At 40.2% G+C, this 15,050-nt stretch overlaps 2 protein-coding genes across 2 annotated transcripts; both read left to right on the forward strand.

Moving 5' to 3' along the window:
- The first annotated feature begins 507 nt into the window (after nucleotides 1-507).
- On the forward strand, nucleotides 508-6,935 carry mis18bp1 (MIS18 binding protein 1). The gene is made up of 16 exons (XM_071498760.1): nucleotides 508-1,487; nucleotides 1,602-1,739; nucleotides 1,842-2,140; nucleotides 2,384-2,457; nucleotides 2,638-2,759; nucleotides 2,910-3,000; nucleotides 3,209-3,330; nucleotides 3,583-3,743; nucleotides 3,890-3,959; nucleotides 4,042-4,789; nucleotides 4,886-5,064; nucleotides 5,687-5,826; nucleotides 5,956-6,098; nucleotides 6,187-6,274; nucleotides 6,383-6,437; nucleotides 6,773-6,935. Exons 1-16 carry the CDS (start codon nucleotides 623-625, stop codon nucleotides 6,871-6,873), a joined length of 3,396 nt encoding a protein of 1,131 aa, XP_071354861.1. The 5' UTR covers nucleotides 508-622; the 3' UTR covers nucleotides 6,874-6,935.
- A 1,092-nt stretch (nucleotides 6,936-8,027) lies between these two features.
- tpp1 (tripeptidyl peptidase I) lies at nucleotides 8,028-14,588 on the forward strand. Its single transcript, XM_071499051.1, has 13 exons — nucleotides 8,028-8,135; nucleotides 8,583-8,657; nucleotides 9,146-9,285; nucleotides 9,412-9,562; nucleotides 10,021-10,142; nucleotides 10,279-10,448; nucleotides 10,574-10,772; nucleotides 11,028-11,216; nucleotides 11,836-11,908; nucleotides 12,128-12,248; nucleotides 12,336-12,497; nucleotides 12,659-12,784; nucleotides 13,176-14,588. Exons 1-13 carry the CDS (start codon nucleotides 8,125-8,127, stop codon nucleotides 13,311-13,313), a joined length of 1,677 nt encoding a protein of 558 aa, XP_071355152.1. The 5' UTR covers nucleotides 8,028-8,124; the 3' UTR covers nucleotides 13,314-14,588.
- The last annotated feature ends 462 nt before the right edge of the window (nucleotides 14,589-15,050 follow it).

Genomic DNA, 15,050 nt, shown 5'->3' on the forward strand with positions numbered 1-15,050 from the left:
CAAGATCTTATTAACCTGTTGTTAAAAGAGTAATAGGACACAAACTATCCATCAATAAAGGGTCTTTATCTGGTCTGACGATGAGATATAAGGCATTGTTTCATTGTAGCTGCCGTCTTTCCTCGATAGATGAACTCCCAGCAAAAAGGTAACCTTGTGGGAACGTTTCCTAATGGTTCTCTGAAGTTTCTACAAACATAACCTTCCAGAAATGTTCGTTTCTGGTAAAATATGTAGTTCGGAGAACATTCCCCGAACCATATATTTTTTACCAAAAATGAACGTTGCAGGTACGTTAAGAAAACTTTCCTGAATTACCTTGGGGGGAAACGAAAATTGTTCGTTTTTTTTTTTTTTTTTAAACAACATCCCAAAAGTATGCATTAAAATTCAACAGATCCCTGGAGATTTATAAATTAAAAAAAAATCTTTTTAAATTTATTTTTTTAAATAAATAAATTAAACCCTGCGCACTACATCAGCGGAAATGACATCTTTGTTTTGAAAATACGTCACAGGATTCTAACCAAAGGCGGCAGTGATGAGAAATTTGAAATTTGCGGGCTAGCTAGCGAACTGCTAGCATACATCTCGTTGTCTGTTAACTCTTTTCTCAAAAGCCATGGCGTCGTATCGTCATTTATTACAACACACAAACCCTCGGTCTGAATCTCCTGCCAAGATATTCGCGAAGCTAAAATCCAAAGTGCAGAGAGAAGCGATGTGCGCGAAGGATCCGCTGTATAATGTAGGAGAAAGACACGGAGCAGATTTTAACTCGCCGAGGAAGAGAGCGGAGAGCTTCAGGACGACCGCTGAGCTCAAGGAAAATCAGAGGTTTGGTTCTTATCACAATGAAGTGCAGGCTTTGACCCTCTCGCCCATATCGACTCCTCAGAAAACCTTCGGATACTCGTTTTCAGACATTAGCAGCAAGCATGTGGATGACATGCTTCCTGAAATGGGACATGCTTTTACGTCAAGAAACGGACACACGCCAACAAAGAGAGCTTTCCTGGAGTCAACAGCGGTGTCCCATCCCCTGTCTCTGGTCAACAGAGAGCAGATCCGCTCAGAACATCAGATCAGAGACTTTGGTGGTTTTCAGGTGACCAGCAAAACTCCAGTAAAGACTGACACAGAAAATGAACGTGTAAGGGGCGTGTTCGTGGAAGATCGTGTTCCTCTCGACAAGGTGATGTCTCCAGCCAAAACATTTTCCCCCATGAAGACGAGGGTGAGGAAGAGGAAGTGGGAGCAAAAGGATTTAAACAATGTCAGCAGCACTACAAGAGAGGTCAACAATGAAGGTATGAGTCAGCCACAAGTAAGGAAAACCTCCACTGCTTTCAGTGAGGATGGCACCCATAACAAGAGCTGCCTGGAGGATTTGGGTGATGTTAGAGGATTCCCTGCAGACAGATCAGAGATGAACCTGTTGACTCATGAACCCGTGTTCCCACCACCAAGATCTACTGCAGAGAAATGTGAGATATTACTGTTGCTTTGTTCTAAGTGAAAGTGTTTCTTGTGTCATTCTGTTATGGAAAGAAATTGTACGATGCCTCTTTGATGTTTTATGGTTTTGCTGTTTTGAACAGGTTGCATTGTTATGATGGAAAAAATCCGTCCGATGTCTCCAGCCAAGATGTTTGCTTACATGAAAGAGAGGGAAAGTAAAAGGGAGCAGCAAGAAGTTTATGAAGTCAGTAGCAGCACGAGGGAACTCTTTGGGGAGGGTGAGTGTATTATGAAAAGCAAAGAAAAAAAGTTGGGCTTATGTATGTAGACATTGCTTGACATAGATTTTTTCAGATTATAACTTACATTTCTTTCCATAGGTAATAATTTCCACCAGCCCAGAGACACACCTCTCTCCACACATTGCAATATGGCTGAAATGGAGGACATTGCCTTTAGAAGTGTCCCTGAAAGTTTGGTTCCTGTCAACTGCCCCAGAGTCGAGTCAGCGGATGACAGATCGGATCCCTCTGAGGATTTCCTGATCCCCCCTGCCCCGCCAGAACCAGTTTTGCTTGAAGACCCACTTGTGCTTAATTCACCACGGATCTCCATCCCAAAGAAACACCAGGCTGTGTTCAAGCGCAACAAATGGCCCCAGAACACAAAATTCCCAAATGTGAGAGGAAACTAGTTTATAGACAAATACCTCTTAAGTTTAAACACTTGATAAAGGGATGACATTAACAGTTTGGGGGAAAAAAAAAAAAAAAAAGACTTATGTTGATTGAACATGAAAAGTCAGATGACTGATTAATTATGTGTTGGAGACCTAAGGTTTGAATTTGCAGACACATGTTGTCTTCTCTTGGACAGTTTGGTCTGTCATTCCTTAACACGCTTGTGTTTTTCTCTTTGGCAGGAGAGTGTCATTTATCTAAAAAATTGGTTTTTGAGGAAAAATCATAAAGGCCTGTTTGTTGATGGAATCCACAGGTAAGTGTTTCTTGAGTCATAGATAGATAGAAATATTCATCCCCGAAAGGAAATTAGGTATTAATACATAGTGATTTCTTATATTTTATAGATAGCATGATGCAATCAAAGTTTAATCAACTAATTTTGTGTGTTTTACGCTGAGCACTGTTTTTACTTCTTTACGTCTTTTCCGCTCAGGGAGGACGACATACCATGGAACAGTAACATCATTGTGGACAGGGTTTCTAATTCTGTGCTGAAGACTGTCTCTGGCAGGGTTTACATCTTGGTTGGCAAGATGAACTTGGGTGTTGAATCTGGTAAGTCATTTTTATGTGTGTGAATGTTTTCCATTGAGAATATGTTTCACTTTGGCAGAAAGAAATGAAAAATACAGTAGATTAATAATAATTTCTCTCTGTGTATGGATTGATATTCTTTTTCTTTCCTCTCTCACTTTTTGCCTGCAGGGTTTCCCAATTGGTTTTTGAAGAAGTTTGTCAATGGTTTTCCTCCAAACTGGAAGGCGCTGTATGAGAAGTTTCTGTCAGAGTCAAGAGAGTAAGAACATTTGTTTCACTCCAAGGCGACTTGCAAAGAGGGGGCAGCTTCTATACTTTTGCAGATACACACTTGTTTTGTTTTTACTGGGTATATTAAATCATTTGAGATCAAAACCATGAAATGAAATAAAAGATTATACTCAAATAGTTGTTTAAATTATTTATTTATTTATTTTTTTAACAAGCTGTATTTTGTTTTGCTGTAGCAACCCCAGCAGGGAAACAGAGAGGATGAGAGAAGGGAGAGCCACCATAGCCAAGACAAGATCTGAGGTGTCCTCCATCAACCTCTCTGTGAAGCAGCAGAGGCAAAAGCCTTTCAAGACACGTAAGCCGAGGAGAAATGCTTCAGCTCACGTCCTAGCAAATTAATGCTCTGTCCAAGAATATTCAAGGACAACAGGACTTTATATGCACAAGATACAATGGACTAAATAGGTTCATGGCCTCCTCCTTCTGTCATTCACTGGGGCTGAGAGCTTTGTAGAAATCACAATTTTCTTCCCAGTTTTTGTTAATCCATTCAGCTGCACTAAAGTAATTTATTGTTCCTTTGTATTTATTTTCTTCTCTTCTTCAGCTGATTCCTGTCCTCCTGCCATCTCCTCTTCCACAAAAGTGTCTCGAAGCGGTCGGGTGATCAAGCCACCTCTGGAGTATTGGAAAGGAGGAAGAGTCATTCTGGATGCACACATGAATGTCACCATCCATGAATGTTATGACACCTCCATCTGCGTCCCTGTAAGCACCTTAAGTTCAGCTCATATGATACATGATAATCCAGCAAGTATGTGTTTTTTTATCTGTAAGGGCCATTTGTTATGAGTATGTGCAAATAATTTATATTTTTGATCAATGTGACCTTGTTTAATTTCTGTGTCTCACAGGAGGTCACTACAACAGTGTCTGCAAGGAAGTCACCGAAACCCGCACATGTGTTCCTGCCCTGCAGTGAAGGTAAAGATAACTGAGGTTGTGTCCTTTAGTGCTGGGAGATAAGTTCTAAATTGCATGCAGACAAACTGTTCTGTGTTTCCAGGCCATAAACAAAGTGAATCAGCCAGCGATGAAGAGGCATCAGTGCTACTGAGGAGGGTAAGGCCTCCACTACGCAAACGCAGCCGAGCCAAGGTTAACCATGGCAACAAGCCCTGTAATCCACCTGAACCTCCCGTGGAGACAACTAGCAGTGGGGAGTGGTGTGGCAGAACAACAAGGTCCAGTAAAAGTTGTCCAGCTATGGACAGAATGTCACATGTGGACACTGTCCCTCAAAAGCAAAAAGAGCCTGAAAAGGTGTCAACACAGAGGTCAAAAAAACAGACACCTGACACAAACAGGCCTTCAGAGAGAGGGCGCAGACGGACTGTTACAGCATCCCCAGAATCCCCCACTGTTACATTACAGCAACAGTCATCAGATGAGGAGTTTTCCAGTAAGAGAAAAAAGAAGGGGAAAGGAGTGTATAGCAAGAGAGGCAGGAAGGGTCTTCACAAGTCACAGCGGAGCCACGTGTCTCCGTCGAGTCAGTCATCAGAGTGCTCTGAGGAAAGTGGGAAGAAACAGAGGACCAGAACCAGAGTATCAAAAAACAGCAACGCAGCACAAACTCTAACAAAACCTAAACAAAGCAAATGTACCAAAGTTTCACCACCCACAAAGCCTTTGTCTAAATCTACAAAATCCAGCAAGACACACAAGGCAAACAAAGGCAGTACAGCCATTCCAGAGGAGCAAGATGAAGATGAAGATGACTGGACCGAGGCAGAGCTCATGAAGCTACAAGAGTAAGTTTTGTATTCTTGCAGCATTGGTGTAACACATTTCTGAATCATAACTTCATAGCTTTCTGATGTGTCTATGTATGTGCATTTGTTTTCCAGGGCTGTGTCCTACTATCCTAAGCACATGGCAGGTTACTGGGCAAAGGTGGCGAGGATGGTGGGAACACGTTCTGCAGAGGAGTGCCACAACCAGCACACATCCCAGGGAGCATCACAGAGTCCCGTTAAGAGAGTCAAGAAACCCAGAAAGGAAAAGGGGGAGGCTCCAAAAGATGCAGGTACAGATTGATCACCATTTGGGCTGTACATTGTACAGCCTGTCTGTCTGTGTGGACACAAAAGCAGCAACAGGTTGCAGCTTAGTAGTAATTGAACACAGCAGCAGAACAGATCACATGTCTGACCAATGTGTAAACTTCTCCAAGGCATTATTACTGTGGTGCTACTACATTGCATTATACTGTGATGTATTTTCCTCCTGTAGACATTATTAAAAAACTAACATTTATGTTCAGTATCAATTAATTTATCATTGTCTCAATCAATCAACAAATTGTTTGGTCCATAAAATATCAGAAAGTTGTTTTAAAAAAATAACTTTAAAGAATTGTGATTCTTGAAAGCTGAAAGTGATGTCTTCAAAGGTCTTGTTTTGTTCAACGGTCTCAGTCTGAAACCCAAAGGTATTCAGTTTATTAGAAAGAAAGATACTAAATCCACACAATCGACAAACCTTTGGTATTTTCACTTGGAAACAATTAACCACTGATAGAAATAGAAGCCTATTAAAAAAAATTTTTTTTGATAAAATAATCTCATTTTTTGTGTCTTAAACCTTTAAAAACTAAAATAATCTGGGAGGACATGCTGCCATTTGACAAGATATGAATCTATGTGTAGTTACAGATCATCCTGTGATATCAGCCCGGGTGGGAACCTTAAAGCGAAAGCAGCAGGTGCGTCAGTTCCTGGAGGCCATGCCCAGAGAAGACGTTGATGACGTTTTCAGCTCTGCGTACATGCAGAATAAACGTTTTGAGGTTCGTCTCTTCCTGCTTTTGTATTTTGTAAAAAATAACATATGTTATGAGGGAGTGTCCATCTAATGATTATGACACTATACAAAATGTGTGAGTTAATATTCTGCTTGTGTCTGTCTTGATGGGTAGATGCCCTCCATGTGTCCGAGTGAGGACCATGACTTCGCACTGTCGAACCTGGAGCCCCTGACCCCCATGTCAAAGGTTTTCCCTGAAGTGAAGACTCCTCAGTGCCTGCATATCACCCCTGGCATGATGGGCTCTCCAAACAGGTAAATGATGCTGAATACTACACTCCAGCATATAAAGGTTCACTGAAGTATGATAAGTAACCTAACTTTTTTTAAATTTTTATTAAAGGAATCATGATGACAAGTACGTCTATCAGCTTCAGAAGAGGATGAAAAAAAATCAGTTTGATGTCTGCAAACAAGCTCGTCCTGCTAAGGTATTAATACATAAGGGTTCAGGTCTGAGATTCTTGTTGTCTTGAGGCACATAAATTATTGTTTTGTATTGGAAAACGGTGTCAGTCTTTGTTCTGTATTTATTTCAGAGCTTTACACCTACACCATCAGCTAAACGGACAATGAGGAGATGTGGTAACACAGGTAAGTTTCCCGAGGAATGTGCTGGTCATGAGTTTACACCTGTGTCATGGCAATGTCAGAAATTGAATCCATGTACCTTTACATTCAGGGGAAGGTAAAAATAACAAAAAGTACCTTACAATTAAAAAACAATGCCCCTACAGCAACTATCAGTTTGAACTTTGTAGTGATTGTATTTTACTGACACTGATGGTAGAGGTATTTAACTTGTATGTATCTGTGCTTAGAGGAGAACCTCACATTAAGGTTTTCAGAGATTAATAGTTCTCATTTCAAAGGTTGTAACTGAAATCAGTTACTGCTTAACATAATCCCTTTCTTTCCTTTTTCACTAGAAAATGACACCTTTGTCGTTTGGGAGATGTTCCCAGGAAATGATGTAGCGCTATCTGAAAGTGGAGAGGAAGAGGATTTTTACTTCTCAGACAACGACTGATCAGAATTGGAGCTGACACTTATTGTTAAAAAAAAAAAAAAAAAAAAAAAAGAAACCTGAAATGAATCACATGAATTAAAATCAGTGGAACAGCGGAGAGATGTCGCTTTGTCCTTGTTTAACTCATCAAATGTGAACAATAAAATGATAACAATTTTGCTCCTGTCTTTCACATAGAGGAGAAGGGATTAATGTCTATTTTTTTTAAATATGGAAACTCAGGATTTGATGTCATCACTGTGAAACAAGTGGTAATACGATGTATAAAAATGAAACAAATCTTTTGTATTGAGACAATGTGGCCTGATGCCGTCAAAAACAGACTTGTGTTGCTGTCCTTACTGTAAATATAGTTTTTGTTTAAAGACCCAAGAGTCAGTTGTAACTATTCTTTTAATAAACTGTTTTTAATTCTTAGTTATGGTTTATTTGTGTATATTACACATTTAAAGAGAAACTATTATCTTGTAAGAGGCTCACAAGCTTTTTGACTTGTGCCCTCAGAATGGAGAAGTGTCCACGCATGATGAGATTGTTAAATTTGAAGGATTTTTAGAGGCCTGTAGATGTTACAGTTTCTAGTATTTTATCGCAAAAAATAAACATAATATTGTGGAACAAATATGTAACTTTTTTTTTTTTAAATCACTTTGTGACCTCAGAATTTATCTTGGGAACCATTTGGGGGCTTGACACCCAGGTGTGCTTGCATTCAGGCCCCTGTATCTATATGCAACAGATAGGACCCATCTTGCATTTTAGTCCATGTTTTGTTGTTGTGTATCTGGAGGAAATATCATCCACAGGTTGAACCTAATTTACTCATGTGGGAGTGGATGGGACCTGTGTAAGCTACGTTTTTTATTTGGTATGTGATATATCTCAGCAGGGTTGGGTTAGAGTTTGGAATAGAATAAAATATGACAAAACATGGTTATATATATATGACCCATGTGGATTTTTCAATTTTTCAATCTCATGTATCTATAAAAACAAGAATGTCAGGTACTGTCATTGACCTGCATTGGGAAACCATGTGAAGGGCATAAAAAAAAAAAACAACAACAATGTGGATGAATGCATCGCAGGTGAAATCTACTTATATTAAGCCCTTGTTAACAGGATGTTTTGAAAGACAAAAAAAAAATAATGCCGCCGACCACGTGATAACACGTCACGTGACCGCTGGGTCCACAGGCGCCTGCTCGTCAGGACACAGCGGCTGAGTTTACGGTAACAGCGGAGGACACGATGAACGCGCTGTGAGTACCTTTCAGTCACCGCAAAGTTGTGTCGTTTCTTCTGGACTCGTCCAGGAAACAAAGTAGTCGGATAACGTAAACTCTTGACTCGACCGCCGGGAATGCAGCGCACCTTGTCGGGTGACCTAGATAAAAGGGGCTGCTGCTAACATGGCAGGTTAAAGTCTTCACATAAGGTTAAAGCTGCTGTAAATAACATGAACAAAACGTGTCCTTTTGTGGTGACCGTAAAGCAAGCAGACCTTTGTCTCTGTGTGTGTGTGTATGTGTTTTCGGGAAATGCGTATAATTTGACCTGCTTAGTCACAATGAGATTTTGTTTATTCATTACCATGAATTAACACGCTGAAATGGTGTGTTTTGAATATTTCCGGGTACGTTCATGTGTATGTGAAGCTCTGCATATGTAACTTTTGTTCCATAACGTTTTGTCTATCTTCCCAACAGAGTGACCTTCTCCATCCCTTTGTTATTCAGCTCTTTGGTCTCAGGTGGATATCTGGAATACGACCAAGATGTCTTGTGAGCAAACATTGTCATATCTCTACCTGTCTCTGTTTAAAACCCCCTCTGGCATCTTAAGTTTATTTATATGTGCTGGTCAGTCCTCACAGGCCAAATGTGCAGAATAGGTCAATATGCAAGGTGAACTTGAGGTTGACTCAAAGATGAAGGTCTGCTCAGTTCTGGTCTCTAGGATTTGCTTTCCTGGAAGATTTGTAGTTTTTTTTTTTTAAAAACCTTTTAAAGATCTCATGATCTGCAGGACGGAGTGACACAAATTTACTAAAGTTTGGTCAAAATGTTCTAGTTATAGTGGACAACGTTTGCTTTAAGGTTCAGTTAACTGTAGAATCACAACAAAATGATGATCAAATGTAAATTCAACAGGTTAGTCAGCAGCTGTAAATAATCAGAAGCTACATAGGCAAAGGATGGTTGTAACACTGTTGGGTAACATGACATCTCTCTGAGTGAAAGGTCATAAAATATTTTTCTTCTTTCTTCAGGATACCAAAAGACTGGACTCATGTTGGTCGGGTTGAGCCTACAGAGGAGCTGGAGCTGACCTTTGCTCTGAAGCAGCAGAATGTTAATCTGCTGGAGGAAAAACTCAGACTGGTGTCAGACCCTGACTCAGCTCAATATGGTAGGGCATGATCTGGTTACTGCTGGCTGGCCTTAAGCAACCCTAAAAAAAAAAAAAAAAAAAAAAAATCTGCAAACACTTGTAAAGCTGAGATGGTCATTTGATGGCCTGTTTTGTCCTCCACAGGTAAACACCTCACCCTGGAGGAAGTAGCCGCTCTTGTGCGTCCGTCTGAACTGACCCACAAGGTGGTGCATCACTGGCTGCAGAGTCATGGGATCACAAACTGCCTGACTGTTCGCACTCAGGATTTTTTACAGTGCACCATGAGTGCTGAGTAAGCATATCTTGTTTGGCAACATTTTTTTTTCTGCTTAGTTAACAGTAAGTTTCACTTGCTCCTGACACAGTTACGACACAAAACGGTACTTTTTCTACTTCAGCTCCTTCTGTATGTAAATCATGCAAAGCTCTTGCTCTTATCTTGTGAGGTAGTTCCTCTTTCTGTGGTTATTGGTTTAAATCAAACTAACTTTGAGCTGCATGTTTCTGCAATTGATAAAGCGAGGCCAGGCTTATTGAAATCTCAATAAAAAAAAAAAAAAAACACCTTATGCCAATCCCCAACCACTCCTAACACTGTTAAACTTAGGAAGCAGGAGTTATATCAGTTTTTCAAACAAGCCAGTTTCTTAAATGCACATACTTGGAATAGCACATTTGTATGTTCATGAGGTAGGAGTGGATTTGTACACATTCAGGCTGTGATTGTCTTTGTTTGGTTTGTGTGTGAAGGGTTGCAGAGAAGCTGCTTCCAGGGAGCAGGTTCCGCCGTTACGTCAGAAACGGACAATCTCTGGTGAGATCTTCAGCTCCGTACTCCGTTCATGATGATGTTCACCAGCACCTGGACTTTGGTGAGCAAAATTTCTTTAGTTGTAAAATGTTTGCCTGTCATCTGTATTTTTTTCTATATTTAGATTAAGATCTGTCATTAAAGGCTAACATCACTGGGTGAGTGCTGATTTTACTTCCTTTTTGTTTTGCCCACAGTTGGAGGGCTTCATCGCCTCCCTCCCAAAGGGCAGGACCTCAATAAAGAGCAAAAGCAGTCTAAGGAAGGAGTGCACCTGGGAGTGACTCCTGCCATCTTGAGGGCCCGATATAACCTGACAGCAGCTGATGTGGGAACAGCTCAGAACAACAGCCAGGCTGTAGCCCAGGTAATCGGCTCATAATAAAATGCTATGTGTTGCTATGAAACATGAATAAAACATGAGTTCAGACACTTCACGCTCACAACAACTTGGCGTACTTTCTCACTTTAGTAATCCATTTTTGCTGTTAGTTCTTGGAGCAGTATTATCACCCGGCAGATCTGGCTGAGTTCATGAGCATGTTTGGTGGGAGCTTCCAGCATCTGTCTGTGGTGGATCGGGTTGTCGGCACCCAAGGAGGAGGAAGGGCCGGTATTGAGGCCAGTCTGGATATAGAGTACATCATGAGCACAGGGGCAAACATCTCCACTTGGGTCTTCACCAACCCAGGTTTGTAGGAGAGGAGGAAGCCTTAGCTGCATGTGTGTGTGTGTGCATGTGTTGTGTTGTTCCATATTCAGACCAAATAACAGTGAAAAAGTGAAGCAGCAAAGTTGGTGTATTTAATAGCATGAAGCTGTAAAGTAAAGATATCAGGGTAAGGAAAAACATTTGCTATAAATAAGTGTAGTTATGGCTCACTGTCACATTTCAGCCCTATAAAAACACACACACACACACTTACATTTCCTTGTTTTCCCTCAGGCCGTCATGAGTCCCAGGAGCCTTTCCTCCAGTGGATGCTTCTGCTCAGCAACATGTCTGGCCTTCCCTGGGTTCACACAATCAGCTATGGTGACGATGAAGACAGCCTCTCTACTGCTTACATGATGCGCATCAACACAGAGTTCATGAAGGCCGGTGTCAGGGGAATCTCTTTGCTTTTTGCTTCTGGTCAGTAAAGTGCACTCATAACACACAGAAACATCCAAGAACATTCACAGACAACACCTAATACATATAACAACATGACTGTCAGTGAGGTAACAACGCTTTTGTTTGTCTTACCTTTGAAAATGTGATTGTCACTTCAAAGTAACAGTCACATTTTTGTGTGACATTTGTTACTCATGTGACATGCAACGGCTGCGACTTCTCACTTGTTTCTACTTTAGTTTTTAGTCCAGTTGGTCAGATCAGTTACAAATTCCTGTTTTCAGTGGTACTGGAAACCTTTACACAATACTTCAATAAATGGGGAACTGTAAGCTGAGGCTTGAGAGAGCAAGGGAGAGCTGATTATGTTACAAAAATAAGACAGCCTTGGTCTCTATGGCGACGTGACAACTGACTGCAGCGGCTTTGCTCCACTTACTGTCATTATCTCACTTGAAGCATGAATACACCACCATCGAATATAAATAAAACACCCATGGTGGCATTGGAAAGACTTGTTTACACGTTCCTCTTTCTTCATAATTTACAACAGTACTCAAACAGTTGTCAGTAAGATATGCAGCATGAGCCCCTGTTGCATCATTTTTTAATCTCTCTGATTTTGTTTCACTTTCAGGTGACAGTGGTGCTGGTTGTAAACATTTGGGTAAAGAACAAAACTCCTTCAGGCCCAGTTTCCCAGCCTCAAGGTAAAACATCCACTCCATTCCTTAAAGTAAACCGGTTTCTGCACCGCTATGGCAAAGAATTAGACCCCTACATGTGTTATTATCTTGGTGATATTGGAATCTGCTGACACAGATGGATGTTATCGTACAAAATTTCAGAAAGTGAAAAACTAAACAAAGAATTAAGCCTGTAAAATGTTTAGGACAACCACTAAACATCTAATGCTGTCTTCTCCCCAGCCCATATGTGACTACAGTGGGAGGAACCTCATTCAAAAACCCATATAAGGTCACGTATGAAGTCACAGATTACATCAGTGGAGGAGGCTTCAGCAATGTCTTCAAGATGCCTGACTACCAGGTAACAATAATAATATTAGATCATCAGCTCTTTTAATGCTCAGTTATCACACAGTATCATTTATGTTGTGTATTTGTGCTCCCACAGGTCAGTGCAGTGGAGGGGTATCTGAAGACTGTAGCAGCAACCCTTCCTCCTCAGTCATATTACAATATCAGTGGCAGGGCTTATCCAGACATGGCTGCCCTGTCTGATAATTACTGGGTGGTCAGCAACAGAGTGCCTATCCCCTGGGTGTCTGGGACCTCGGTAAAGCATATCAAACCCCATTACACTTTTTGGATGAATAGATAAGAGATTTTCATAAGTTTAAAAGTAACCCAGCTGCATTGATACATACTGATGGGAGAAAAGCAATCCATTCATTATGCTTCTTCACATCTCTCAACTGTTGATTGCTCCTCTCCCAGGCGTCAACCCCTGTGGTTGGAGGCATGCTGTCTCTCATTAATGATCATCGGCTGCTGAAGGGCCTGCCTGCCCTGGGCTTCCTCAACCCTCGCCTCTACAAGCTCAAGGGACAGGCCCTATTTGACGTGAGTCAAGTTGTTACTGTAGTGAAGTATATCTTTTTTTTTTTTTTTTTTTTTTTCTCTTACCACTTAAATTTTTGTTTTAAACACAACAATTTTATATTGTTACCAAGATTTTTGGAGATTCATGTCTATTACTTGATAGCTACATCTAATTTCACCTGTGTTTTCAAAGATTATGTACAAGTGAAGATTATATAATGTAAACCCAAGGAATCAAATTGTAGAGCTTTAATTCCTGTGTATTGTGACACATTTTGTATAAAAAATGAAAGGGAATAATGCAGAAGATAAAGTAGAGAATTTGCTTATTCAGTGAGGTATTGTGTTAAAAAATGGAAACCCTTTTGTGGACATGGTCTGGTCCCTAAATGTTATGTTTTCTTATCTTCAGGTTACTGAAGGCTGTCACCTGGGCTGTCTGGACGAACAGGTCCAGGGGAAAGGTTTTTGTGCTGCACCATCATGGGACCCTGTTACAGGCTGGGGGACACCAAACTACCCTGCACTACTGGCTGCCCTGCTAGCTTAGTGAACACCTGCAATTCACGAGGGCAGGTACAATACACACATCCAAACTCTAGACCAGGTGCCTGATGCCAAAGACTGGATGGTGTAACGGAGAGAAACTATGCCTACACTTTAGATTTATGCCTCTTGTTTTTCCTCTCATGTTTGTTTGAGGTTGAAACACTGCATTATCCCAATCTGAGTCAAAGTTTTTATCTGTTATCATCACTACTATCAATTTAAGGATACACGACTTCTTTATTAGCATATTTCATTTTCTTCTAAAGGCTCAAAACCGTGGTCTTAGATATTTTTATGTCAGGGATGGCTGTAGTTTGGGATTTTTAACACTACACTGCAGTTGCCCGTGTTTGCTGTTCAGTGCATTTTGACTGACTCAGATCTTTGTGAATCTTTGAAACAAATTTACAAGCAGATGGGTGTTTACACAAATCTTATGCTTACAATTTATGCCACTAGATACACAGCAACGGGAAGTGCAGATGTAATGGTTGCTATGCATAAAACGGAAGTAAATGAACATAAAATAATGCTGAAATACACACCAATCACCTTTTAGATACTTAGGCCTATTTTAATATTTTTTTTTATATTAAGACAGTGTTATATGTTAGATATCAATGAAAAAAAAAGATATATACAGGATGCAATGACTTCACCAAGGGAATTTAGCATGTAACTTGACACATTTGGTTTGCAGTCAAGATGAAATGGCCATAATGTGTAATAATGTCTATTTTTGCCATACTACTCTGCAGGGATGAGCTATGTACAAATGTGTCATCATTTCAATTAATAACAAATAGATTTAACAAATAACAAATTTTGCATGCAGTTCTAAAATGTCACTCTTGTCTAACAGGATCATACTTCATGGTACATAAGATAACAGGACCTTTTTTAAAACTGGATTTTACTTTGGTTTGTGGCTGTGTTGCTTTATGGGTATAAAACTAATCAAACTGCACTGTTATATGTGGGTTAAAATGATTCATCAGCTCTACCCACCACCATTGTTGCACTGTTTTTTTCAGCCATGTTAATCTTCAAATCAGATGTGTGTAATGTGATAAAGACTGACTGTGCTGTTATTGTGAATTTATTAAAGCTGGACTTTTTCTTGGAAATATCATTTGATTACTCAGGATTATCTTGAGTCGTGTGTGTGAAAGCTGATCTGGATGCTGCAGTTTTTGTACCAGATGCCTGAAGAAAGTTGTACAAGATCTCTTTAAACAGATGGTATTAAAAGGAAACCTTTAATTTACCATGCAAACCCTGATGTTCCCTCCAGTTTCTGCTGTCGTTGTCTGTGGTGTCTCGTGTCAGGCAGAAAGAATGAGTTGAACATGTCTTCATATTCATTGTGACACTCTGTATTCCAGCTGTAAGGTCACTTTGAAGCTGCTATGTTCAAGTTTTAAAATGTGATAAAATTATCAATTGCGTACGTGCAACAAGCTGAAGAATTCAACAACCAGGATCTGTTTCAATTCCTTGTCTGTTTTCCATCTTAACCGAAAGAGGAAATGTAAAATATTTCACCAAACTGCTGGGAGCAACCTCAAATACTAGTGACACATTGTGTCAGCATTTAACTGAAAATATAAATTGTTACTGAGTTTCAAGACACCGACATTTGAAACACAATTTACATCATCTCACTGAAATTATTTAATTAGTTAAATGTCTAGAACAGCTCCATGGTTTGTCTGTAAATGGCACTGCTACTGAAATA

The sequence above is a fragment of the Trachinotus anak genome, unplaced genomic scaffold, assembly GCF_046630095.1.
Source record: "Trachinotus anak isolate AG129_WGS33_773 ecotype Australia unplaced genomic scaffold, CSIRO_AGI_Tana_v1 ptg000015l, whole genome shotgun sequence".
NCBI classification, from domain to species: Eukaryota; Metazoa; Chordata; class Actinopteri; order Carangiformes; family Carangidae; genus Trachinotus; species Trachinotus anak.

Bases quoted from the DNA above. Each gene is read 5' to 3' on its own strand.
- mis18bp1 (XM_071498760.1), top strand. From the start codon at position 623: ATGGCGTCGTATCGTCATTTATTACAACACACAAACCCTCGGTCTGAA. The intron at 2,141-2,383 runs GTGAGAGGAAAC...TCTCTTTGGCAG, and splicing joins AGAACACAAAATTCCCAAAT to GAGAGTGTCATTTATCTAAA. The intron at 6,099-6,186 runs GTAAATGATGCT...TTTTTATTAAAG, and splicing joins ATGATGGGCTCTCCAAACAG to GAATCATGATGACAAGTACG.
- tpp1 (XM_071499051.1), top strand. The intron at 10,143-10,278 runs GTGAGCAAAATT...TTTTGCCCACAG, and splicing joins TCACCAGCACCTGGACTTTG to TTGGAGGGCTTCATCGCCTC. The intron at 12,785-13,175 runs GTGAGTCAAGTT...TCTTATCTTCAG, and splicing joins AGGGACAGGCCCTATTTGAC to GTTACTGAAGGCTGTCACCT.